The 12,076-nt window shown below is 42.7% G+C and overlaps 1 protein-coding gene across 1 annotated transcript; it reads right to left on the bottom strand.

Moving 5' to 3' along the window:
* gatd1 (glutamine amidotransferase class 1 domain containing 1) lies at positions 1-10,078 on the bottom strand. Its single transcript, XM_055649542.1, has 8 exons — positions 9,936-10,078; positions 8,470-8,546; positions 7,675-7,780; positions 4,612-4,719; positions 3,417-3,511; positions 1,648-1,741; positions 890-1,001; positions 1-303 (listed from the first exon to the last, which is right to left on the bottom strand). The coding sequence occupies exons 1-8, from the start codon at positions 9,982-9,984 to the stop codon at positions 297-299; spliced, it is 648 nt and encodes a 215-aa protein (XP_055505517.1). The 5' UTR covers positions 9,985-10,078; the 3' UTR covers positions 1-296.
* Between the last annotated feature and the right edge of the window lie 1,998 nt (positions 10,079-12,076).

The following is a 12,076-nucleotide window of genomic DNA, read 5'->3' as shown; positions in this document are numbered from 1 at the left end:
AGCTGTTTAATTGAAGATGTTTATTTGCTCAATAACCACAAGTAGGTTCAGCATTAATCAGCTGCTTATTTTTTGTCACTCTTTCTGACTTATTAGAGATTTAGAGTCTTTTGTGTGGGCAAACATGGAGATGAAAACTAAATACTCGACGGGTTTGGTCCCCAGGGCTGGAGCGCATTTAGGGATAGGTATTTGCCTTTCATACTCTTGCTCTCACCATTGGACCTGGAAGGTTCTGTGCTTCTTGGTGTAGCAGCCAATTCAATGGTTCTCAATAGTCATGAACTAAAGTGCGATCATTTCCTGAAACAAAAAAAAGTTGAAGAAAATGATTTGGAGGGACAAGAACACAACTTAACTATTTGATGACAACTATAAACAAAAACTTCAGAACTCAAAGGTTTCAATAGTATATTATGAAAGCTCCTTGACAATTTTTTGTTGCAGATGGTAAATAATAATTTGTTTTTTCTGCCTATTAATATTCTTAAATGATTATGATAGCTTTCAAGAGAGCACAGCCTCCGTTATAAAATCAAGCTATATAGCGTGAATGCACAGTCTTTTAACCAGAGTGGGGGAATCAAGAACCAGAGGGCATCGGTTTAAGGTGAAAGGGGGAAGATTTAATATGAGCCTGAAAGGAAAGATTTAATATGAACCCCCGTCACTGGATGGATTTAAGAGAGAGTTGGATAGAGCTCTAGGGGCTTGTGGAGTCGAGGGATATGGGGAGAAGGCAGGCACGGGTTATTGATAGGGGCCGATCAGCCATGATCACAATAAATGGCGGTACTGGCTCATAGGGCTGAATGGCCTCCTCTACTTATTTTCTATGTTTCTATGAATTATCGCATGGGATGAAACATTATGTCCAACAATGCCTCACCTGACGTTACAGAATAGGATGAGGTTCTGGACTGCAATGAGAGTAGAGTGATCATTCTGTCCAGTTATTAGGTGTCTGTCAACCACCACATGGACCGCATCTGGTTCGCTCGCTGAAAGAAAGCGACGTAAAGAGGTTCATGAGACTTAAAGATTAACCAAAATATCCAAACCACATTCAGTCATAGAATCATACAGCACAGAAACAGGCCCGTTAGTAGTTTAGGTGTAAGATTAGTAAGGATGTCAAAGATTACGGGGAGAAGGCAGGAGAATGGGGTTGAGAGGGATAAAGATTGATCGGCCAAGATTGAATGGTGGTGGAGACTCAATGGGCCGAAAGGCCTAATTCTGCTCCTATGAATTGCGAACGTCCAACTTGTCCAAACCAATTAAGTTGCCCCCACATAACATCCCATTTGCCCACATTTGGTCCATATCCCTCTAAACCTTTCCCAGGGGTGGCATCAGCAGCCCAGCCTGGCGATGAAGGTCGATAGGCTCGTCCAGTATAACCAAAGTCCATTATAATGAGGGTCGTAATTACGAGGGTTTACTATATTGCCGATAGAAGTTTTGCCGGAAGTTTTAACACCATAGGCAAGCATAATCAGGATTTAAATTACAGGGTGGTGAATCAACTATGTAATATTCGGCCAAGGAAAAAGTAGACAATTATTTTACCAGAAGACTTGTTAAATCAAAACCCTGCTTTTAAATGTTATTGAAGCTTGTTATTGAGGACCAAAGATGACTTACCACTGAAGGTGGCTCCCGAATCTTTCACAAAGTCCTCCACTATGATTGGAAGGCTCGCAAAATCTGTTCTCCTCACCAGCTCAAAGACCGAGGGCTGCAAAAAGAATCGACCAACTATACAAGAATTTGAATAAAATACAAACACTCATCTTCGATCAGATTATCACCTTTGGACCTGGAAGGCATTACCGATGCCACTTAATCAGTAAGCTGGATTGTTCCTTCCTGTATGATGTGACCAATAATTACATGTACAGTTATTTAGAGATGTACAAAATATCAGATTTTCCATGTCATTATTGTCTGTAATGCATGCAGCACATCCCAAGAATGGGATCTAACACTCCTAAGATTTCAAGAATCAAGAGTGTTTAATTACCAATATGTACAGACGACAGAATAATGAAATTATTACTTGCAGCTTAACAGGGTCCAAAACGCAAATGCACAGAAAATATATAATTTTAAAAAATTCAATAATTCAATTAATAACCGTAATAAACTGCAAAACCCAAAGTTCTTAGTGCAGCCAAAGAAATAAGACTCCTGCTGATATTATTGTTATACATTAGTTTAGTTATTGTCACAGTGCACTGCTTTTTGTTGCATGCTACCAGTCAGCAGAAGGACTATACGTGATTACAATTGGGCCGTCCACGGTGTACAGATGATACAGGATAAAGGGAATGTATCAGGAGAAAATCCAGACCATTAAGTTGTAGAGGTTACAGAATTACAAAAATAACATTTTCAGATTGTCGTGTTCACTCCTTGTCTGCGTTTCTGCTCCAGTTTAGGACGCAAGAGAGAGTCAAGGGTGTTTGATTGTCACCATGGAACAATGATATTCATACTTGTTAAAACAGTCGACCAAGTGACTATTTTCCCTGACTAAAGATGAGGTGCTTAAGTTTAGGGGTTTGCAAGAGTTGAATTATTGTTTCCTGACCTGCTGGAAGTGGTGAGTGCAGAGATGCTGCCTGTCCTGCTGAGTTACTCCAGCACTGAGTTTTGCACACATTAATAAATATGGAGATATGAAAATACTAAATCTTCTTGTAGGAAGAATAGTTTAAACTAAGAAATAAGTTCATATGTTATAGAGGCAGATTTAAGCCATTCGGCCCATCAAGTCTACCCCACGATCCAATCATGGCTGAGATATCTTTCCCTCTCAACCCCAATTTCCTGCCTTCTCCCCATAACCTCAAATCAAGAATCTATCAATCTCATCCTTAAAAATATCCATTGGCTTGGCCTCCACAGAATTCTGTGGCAATGAATTCAGATTCACCACCCTCTAACTAAAGAAATTCCTTCTCCTCTCTTTTCTGAAGGTACATCCTTTTATTCTGAGGCTATGACCTCTGGTCCTAAACTCTCCCACTAGTGCTGGAGTAAGTCAGCAGGATAGACAGCATCGCCACATTTAGATGTCCTACTCCCTTTCCCCTTCCACCCATGTCCCTTCCTCTGGTTTCACAGTTTAATCCTCGTCTCTCCTTATCTTATACCCTTTTGTCTCTAACCTTTCATCTCCACCCCAACTGCCCGTCACCTGTATCCACCTACCACTCGCTAGGCTTTGCACTACCCTCATCTCTCTTCGTGCTCTCTCCTGCCAAAGTATCCCGATCCGAAACTTCAACTATCCATGTTCTCCAGAGATGCTGCCTGACCCGCTGTATTACTCCAGCACTTTGTGATTTTTTTGTTGAAAAATCTGGATCTGCAGTTCCTTGTGTCTACAGTTTACACTAGATACTTACCCCAGTCAAGCTATAGCCCTGGAATATCCATGACTTTTCTTGGTTGGTAGCGCAGCACAAAGCAGCAACTCCATGTCCCACCACACAAATTGGCTCTGCAATTAGACAAATAAAAACAACATAAATATCTGATTAGCTATAACCTAAATGTAGACTTTTGACTTTAGAGATGCAGTGCAGAAACAAGCCCTTCGGCCCACTGAATCTGTGCTGACCAACGATCCATGTACAATAACACTATCTTACTCTCTAGGGGCAATTCATAATTTACCTAAGCCAATTAACATACAAACCTGCACATCTTTAGAAAGTGGGAGGAAACGGGAGCACCTGGAGAAAACCCCTGCGGTCACAGGGAGAACGTACAAACTCCTTACAGACCGCGTAAGTAGTCAGGATCGAATCCTGGTCTTTGAAACTAGGCTGCAACTCTACCACTGCGCCACTGCACGATGGCTGATCAAGTGGGCAGCAAGTAGTGGACAAATGATTAAAGATTGTGAATTAGAACCCATGTTTCAGAACACTCAGAGGAAAATTATGCAGTCACAGGGAGAATGTGCAAACTCCACGCACAGATAGCACCCGAGGTCAGGATCGAACCCGGGTCTCTGGCGCTGTGAGGCAGCAGCTCTACCACCTGTGCCACTTTATCAGCCAGGTTTGCTACACTGTGCTGCCACAGGGAATAGCAGGTCTGAGGCATCTGCATGTTTTCCTGCCTACACATAAATCTTGACAAAGTTAACATTCAGCTAAATCCAATCAAATTCCCTTCTGCCAAATCACATATAGACACAACAGACACAAAAAGCTGGAGTAATTCAGCGGGACAGGCAGCATCTCTGGAGAGAAGGAACGGGTGACGATTCGGGTCGAGACCCTTCTTCAACCCAAAACGTCACCCATTCCTTTTTGTGTCTATCTTTGGTTTAAACCAGCATCTGCAATTCCTTCCTACAAATTTCTAATGAAGGGCACTGGATAGCAGGACTGGAACACAACCTAGGTCTCGTTTCCCCCACAGTCCCCCTCAGCGGTCGAGGCGGACCGTTCCGGTACCGTTGAACTACAATCAGAGGACGCTGCCTCTGTTGGCCCGGCAAAATGGATAATCCTGAAAGGCTCTGGATCCAAGGGTGCTGGAAAATCAGTGGTGGACCTGTATTACTGTGATTGGGAACGTGATACTTACTTTTCTCAGCGCAGAAATTCTGAAGAATCTTGGCCAGGTATCCGCTGGTCGCAAGGTCCACCATGGCACCAGGACAATTAGGAATCAAGATGGCATTGTACCTGGCACCTTGAGACACAAAATAGGTCCATTAAGAGTAAAGCATATACAAAAGAAAAATATGATAAACCAATGTGGAGACACAACGAGGTGTAGATGCTGGAATCTTAAGCAAAACACATAGACTGGAGTGTCTCATTGGGTCAGACAGCATCTGTGGAGGGAAATCGATAGGCGACGTTTAGGGTCAGACCATTAAGAAGTGTCCCAACCCGAAATGTCGCTTGTCCATTCCCACTACAGATGCTGCCTGACCTGGTGAGTTATGTCAGCACTTTGTGAGATGAGAAGCAATGTTTAGTTTCTGTATGTAGAAACAAAGTTTTGCAGATACACACAAAGTGCTGCAATAACTCAGTGCGTCAGGCAGCATCTCTGGAAAAAAAGGATGGGTGACGTTTTTGGTTGGGACCCCTCTGACGCAGGTCTGAAGAGGGTCCCGACCTGACTCGAGCCAGAACTTTGTGTCTATGTTTAGTTTCAGGTTTTGTTTAAATAAAGTGGATTAAAAAATCTACAACGTTGTACACTGAATTCGGCGAATCACTGAAATCTCTCAGGCATATTATTAGCCTAATTATGTCAGTTTCACTAATACTTAATACATTGCTAATTTTAACTGTTCCTTTATACCCCAGGGTGGAAATGTCAGAGACTACAGGCCATTGTTTATGGTGAGAGGGGCAAAGTGTAAAGATGATGTGTGGGGCAAGTATTTTACACAGGGGATGGTGCATGCCTGGAGTGCCCTGGCAAGTGTGGTGGTGTACGCATGTATGACTGGGGCGTTTCAGAGGTTTTTGGATAGGCAAATGGATATACAGGGAATGGAGGGAGATGGATCATATGCAAGCAGAGATTAGTTTAACTTAGCATCGTGTTCGGCAGGGACCTTGTGGACCTATTCCTGTGCTGTACTATTCCATGTTCTATGTATTCTATATTTATCAAACACATCAATAGACAATAGAAAATAGACAATAGATGCAGGAGTAGGCCATTCAGCCCTTCGAGCCAGTACCGCCATTCATAGAAACATAGACATAGAAACATAGAAATTAGGAGGCTAGCCTGCATCATCTGGCTGATCATCCAACTCAGTACCCCGTACCTGCCTTCTCTCTACCCCCTGATCCCCTTAGCCACAAGGGCCACATCTAACTCCCTCTTAAATATCCAGAGAATTGGCCTCCACTCCCTTCTGTGGCAGAGAATTCCACAGATTCACAACTCTGCGTGAAAAAAGTTTTTCTCATCTCCGTACTAAAGGATTCCCCCTTATTCCTTAAACTGTGGCCCCTGGTCCTGGACTTCCCCAACATCAGGAACATGTTTCCTGCCTCTGGCGTGTCCAATCCCTTATATGTTTCAATAAGATCCCCTCTCATCTTTCTAAATTCCAGAGTATACAAGCCCAGCCGATCCATTCTATCAACATATGACAGTCCTATACTCTCTAGAGTTTAGGAGATTGAGAGGGGATCTTATAGAAACTTACAAAATTCTTAAGGGGTTGGACAGGCTAGATGCAGGAAGATTGTTTCCGATGTTGGGGAAGTCCAGGACAAGGGGTCACAGCTTAAGGGTAAGGGGGAAATCCTTTAAAACCGAGATGAGAAAAACCTTTTCCACAGAGAGTGGTGAATCTCAACTCTCTGCGAGGGTAGTTGAGGCCTCCATTGGCTATATTTAAGAGGGAGTTAGACTGTGGCCCTTGTGGCCAAGGGGATCAGAGGGTCCCCCAAAAGGGGAACGGGATACTGCCTCTGGATGATCAATCCCTGATCATATTAAATAAGATGGCCTCTCAGGCTTTCGAAGGGCTGAGTATACAACTCCTGCCGACCCAATTTCTATGTTTCTATGTTTCTATGTCCCGCCATCCCGGGAATTAACCTTGTGAACCTACACTGCACTCCCTCAATAGCAAGAATGTCCTTCCTCAAATTTGGAGACCAAAACTGAGGCCCCTGTACAACTGCAGAAGGACCTCTTTGCTCCTATACTCAACTACTCTTGTTATGAAGGCAAACATGTCATTACCTTTCTTCACTGCCTGCTGTACCTGCATGCTTACTTTCATTGACTGATGAATAAGGACCCCCAGATCTCATTGTACTTCCCCTTTTCCCAACTTGACACCATTCAGATAATAATCTGCTTTCCTGTCTGCCACCAAAGTGGATACCCTCACATTTATCCACATTAAACTGCACCTGCCATACATCTGCCCACTCACCAACCTGTCCAAGTCCTCATAGCATCCTCCTCACAGTTCACACTGCCACCCAGCTTTGAGTCATTTGCAAATTTGCTAATGTTACTTTTAATCCCTTCATCTAATGCATATTGTAAATAGCTGTGGTCCCAGCACTGAGTCTTGCGGTACCCCATTAGTCACTGCCTGCCATTCTGAAAGGGACCTATTATTCTTTGTTTCCTGTCTGCCAACCAATTTTCTATCCATGTCAGTATCCCTTCCCCAATACCATGTGCTCTAATTTTGCCCACTAATCTCCGATGTGGGGCCTTGTCAAATGCTTTTTGAAAGTCCAGGTACACTACATCCACTGACTCTCCCTTGTCCATTTTACTAGTTACATCCTCAAAAAATTCCAGAAGATTAGTCAAGCATGATTTCCCCTTCGTAAATCCATGCTAACTCGGATCGAACCCGTCACTGCTATCCAAATGTGCTGCTACTTCATCTTTTATAATTGGCTCCAGCATCTTCCCCACCACCGATGTCAGGCTAACTGTTCTATATTTCCCCGTTTTCTCTCCCACCTTTCTTAAAAAGTGGGATAACATTAGCTGCCCTCCAATTCACAGGAACTGATCCTGAATCTATAAACATTGGAAAATGATCACCAATGCGTCCACAATTTCTAGAGCCACTTCCTTAAGTACCCTGAAATGTAAACCATCAGGCCCTGGAGATTTAGTTGTGGACAAGAAGCCTACCATCTATTGACTCCAACTTGGCCGGATTGGAATAAGGCTTCATGCGAAAATCGTTTATCCACCGAATATTATTCTCATCCAGCTCCACAAATTCCATTGGCTTCCCCTAAAGCAAACACATAAAGTTTAGTTTAGTTTATTATTGTCACATGTACCAAGATACAGTGAAAAGCCTTTTATTGAGGTTGGGCAGTCAAGGATTTTAGTTATTGGAACACAGGAGAGTGAGTAGTGATCTTATAGAGGTTTATGAAATCATGAGGGGAATAGATAAGGTGAATGCACAGAGCTCTTTACCCCAGAGTAGAAGAATCAAGAACCAGAGGACATATGTTTAAGGTGAGAGGGGAAAGATTCAATAACATTTAAACGCCATTTGGACAGGTAGATGGGTGAGAAAGATTTTAGAGAAATATGGCACAAACGCAGGCAGATGGGACTAACAAAATGGATAATGCAAAGAAAGGTTTTATAAACAGGAAGTTCATGCAAACATACTTTCTCCCACAAAAAAAATCTTGCTAATAATGGATCCTCTTTGGTAGACACAAGGAACTGCAGATGCTGGTTTATCAAGGGAAGACACACAATGCTGGAGTAACTCTGCGGGTCAGGCAGCATCTCTGGAGAACATGGATAAGTGACGTTTTGGGTCGGGACCCTTCTTCTTGACTGATTCAACAAATCTGTGGTCCTTCTGATCAGTCATCTCACACATTCAAGAGTAGAACGAATATTACCGTCCATTACATAACAGACGCATCTTAATGAAATAAACACCTCCAAGTTACTTACCCCTGGAGTAGCAATCTGCAGGTTAAAAGCTGTGCTACAGAGCACAAAGGATTGATGAAATGACTGAGCAGATACTCCTGTAGATTGGGGGTGGGTGGGTGGTGGGGGGGGGTTAGCAGTATTAGTGGGCAAGGATGGAAGAAACAGGAAAGAAACAAGTCAGCTTAGTACAATCCCATAGTGCTACCATCTACAATCATTAAATGCATGCACACTCAGACACACACACACTCAGACACACTCAGACACACACACACACACTCAGACACACACACTACTACTACTACTACATTTAATCGTAATCGTTACCTTGAAAAATAATTCCACATTGGTCACAAGAGTAGTTTGTATTGGTTTAGTTTATTTAATTAAGAGATACAGCATGGAAATGGCCCTTTGATCACCCGTATCCTACACACAATTTACAATAGCCAATTAATCAACAAACCTGCACGTCTTTGGGATGTGGAAGTAAACCAGAGCACCCTAGAAACCCACGCGGACACAGGGAGAATGTGCAAACTCTACCCAAGGTCAGGATCGAACCAGGGTCTCTGGCACTGTGAGCTCTATCAGCTGCACCACTGTGCTGGTTGGAACACAAACTACACAGAGTGGGCTACACGTCACAGCCATTTCTCTTCAGTAAGCTCTGCGATAAGGTGTGGGGCAGCAGAGTTGACAACAGCAATCCTAGTGGAGTGTGGTGCTGAAAATTAGCAATCACTACGATTTATGCGATCACCATTGGGAAGTACAGGTGTGGAAAGGTTGGTCAACAACAGAATTAGTTAATTGTTTAAATGCCACCGGTTTGCAATTGGAGAATAGAGATAGCATTTTGCCAAGTGCCAGCACAAGTTTGCTAGGCTGAATAGCCTCTCTCTCTGCACTGTTGCTAGCCCTCTGCCATAACATGGGGTTCTGCCATAACATACGACAAGGAGATAGCACAGGCAAGCTGAGCGGAATGGCCTCCCTCTGTACTGTCTCGGAGATATAGAGCCAACATAGGCAGGCAAAGCTGAATGGCCTCTCTCCAACTGTCTCTAAGTTCGAGTCCATACCTCAGCCTGACGGGGATAGCACCACCAGGCTGGGCCGAATGGCCACTGCCTTCATCGTTGCTGGTGCCCTCTGTCTGTGCACATGGAGCTACTAGCACCGACAGACTAGGCCGAATGGCCTCTCTCCAACACTATCCCTATTTTGCTGTCGTTCCCCAACCTGGGGATGGGGATAGCACAGGCAGGCTGGGACGAATGGCCACAATCTTCATCGTTGCTGGTTGCTGATGCGCCCAGGACTGTGGAGCCAGGACAGGCAGGGTGGGCGGAGTGGCCGCACTGTAAGTTGCCCACACCCCAGGCTGAGCACCGTCAGGCCGAACGACTTCTACCTCCACTGTCGCAGCTGCCCCCGCCACCCCTTCCCTCCCCGTCTCCCCCGCCCCGGGTCTCACCCACCTCCGGCCGCCGCGCTCAACACCATCAGGCAGCTGGGTTTGGACGACATGGCGTCCGCTAGCAACCGCCGGCCGCGCAGTCCCCGGAACCTCCGCTCGCTGCTCCGGCTCTCCCCGGCCTCCCCGCCGCTGCACCCGCCGCCTGGGATCCGTCCCCCGCAAATCCCTTCCCCCGGAATCCCCACCGCTCGTCCTCAGGCAAGGAGGTCAGCCTCAGTGAGTTCCATACAATCTCCACACGCTCACTGAAATAACACACACACACACACAATGGGCTTGTGTTTAATATCTCAACAGCTCTATGATTATGTGGAACTGATTACGAATTTCATTTAAGCTAATGATACTTATGCTGACTTATCTCACTTGTAAATTGCCTCAAATCAGCATTCTTGACTTTTTAATATATAAAAATATATTAAAAAACCTATAATTTTGGAACTGATTCTGAGTTTCTGAGTTGGCTTAGTTCACAAATAAATTACACAAAATAAATATAAATGAAATTTCAATGACTGGCTAGGGATATATATATATTGATTATATGGGAACTAATTCTGAATTTTCAGTTAACTTACGTTGACTTATTTCACATATAATTTATTTGGAATTAAATGATTTTCTTTTTAATATATAATGTTTATTTGATTATATGGAAAACATTCCAAATTACATCTAACCTAATGATATTTATTTCACTTAAATAAATTACAGAGCATGAAGTTTTGGTGTTTTTAATATATAAACAGTTCTTTAATTACATGGGAACTGATTATAAATTTGATTTAAATCACTGATATTTAAGTTGACATTTCACTTAAATAAATTACATAGAATGAACATTTTAGTGTTTTTAATATATAATAGGTTCTATGATTATTTTGGAAATTATGATGCATTTCATACTTATTCACTGAAATAAATTAGAATGAAAAAAAATGTGTTTTTGATATATAACGGTTAATTGATTATTCGGGAATTCATTCTGAATTTCATTCAGTCTGAAGAAGGGTCTCGACAAAAAACATCACCCATTCCTTCTATCCAGAGATGCTGCCTATCCCACTGAGTTACTCCAGCATTTTGTGTTTATCTTTGGTGTAAACCAGCATCTGTAGTTCCTTTCTACTGAATTTCATTTAACTCACGGATACTTATGTTGACTTGTTTCGCCTAAATACTGCATAGAATGAAATTTTTTGAGTTTTTACATTAAAATAATCTATAATTACTTTGGAACTGGTTCTGAGTTTACTTGAAATTACCAAAGCCAATTAGCCTACAAATGTGTATGTTCTTGGAATGTGGGAGGAAACAGGAGCACTTGGAGAAAATCCACACGGACACAGGGAGAATGTACGAACTCTATACAGACAGTAAAATATGGACCGAACTCGGGTCTCTGGCACTGTGAGGCTGCTATTGCCACAGTGCTGCACCAATGCCACGATTATATCTGCCTCCACCACCACTCCTGACAGCGCGTTCCAGGCACCCACCACCCTCTGTGTAACAAAAAACTTGCCCCACACATCTCTTTTAAACTTTGGCCCTCCATAATTTAATACTTCCATCCTGGGAAATAGGATCTGACTGTCTTCCCTATCTAAGCCTCTCATCATTTAATATATTTTTAATATAATTCTTTACTTTGTATGAAACAATTTTCTTTTACATTTTTATATTTACCTGAGTTGATCTTCTTCAATGCATACTTCCAACAATCGAGAACTCCACATGCCCCTCAACACTACCTATCTAAGACACAAACTAACACTGTCATTTTTACTCAATCTGTAAATGTTCACATTGATAATGAATGCACACGATTCTGAATCAAGGCTGAGTTGGGACCCAAGGTGCGATTTCTGCCTGTGTAACACACTATAATTTATGTGTTGTATATACAAAGATGAACAGGCATATAATTCCATTGAGTATACAGCCCGTATTTTGTCCAAATAGTCTGTGCTGGTGTTTATAGTCCCATAAACATGCAGTAATTCTATCCAACTGACATCAAACATAACTTTCTATTGAACTTACACTCACGTACTTGGCTGGATTGCTATTGAAAACTATTTTTCTCAAAAAATCTCCCAGATAGCTATGTTTCCTAATCTAACCACTCTCTAAATAAAT

The sequence above is a fragment of the Leucoraja erinacea genome, chromosome 18, assembly GCF_028641065.1.
Source record: "Leucoraja erinacea ecotype New England chromosome 18, Leri_hhj_1, whole genome shotgun sequence".
In the NCBI taxonomy this organism is placed as follows: Eukaryota; Metazoa; Chordata; class Chondrichthyes; order Rajiformes; family Rajidae; genus Leucoraja; species Leucoraja erinaceus.
The sequence above is the reverse complement of the archived record's forward strand: the minus strand, read 5'-3'. Positions and strand labels throughout refer to the sequence as shown.

Excerpts from the sequence above, each read along its gene's own strand:
- gatd1 (XM_055649542.1), bottom strand. The coding sequence starts at position 9,984 with ATGTCGTCCAAACCCAGCTGCCTGATGGTGTTGAGCGCGGCGGCCGGA. Across the intron at positions 3,512-4,611 it reads GAATTTCTGCGCTGAGAAAA|AGCCAATTTGTGTGGTGGGA; the intron begins GTAAGTATCACG and ends GTCTAATTGCAG. Across the intron at positions 1,002-1,647 it reads TTCGGGAGCCACCTTCAGTG|CGAGCGAACCAGATGCGGTC; the intron begins GTAAGTCATCTT and ends GCTTTCTTTCAG.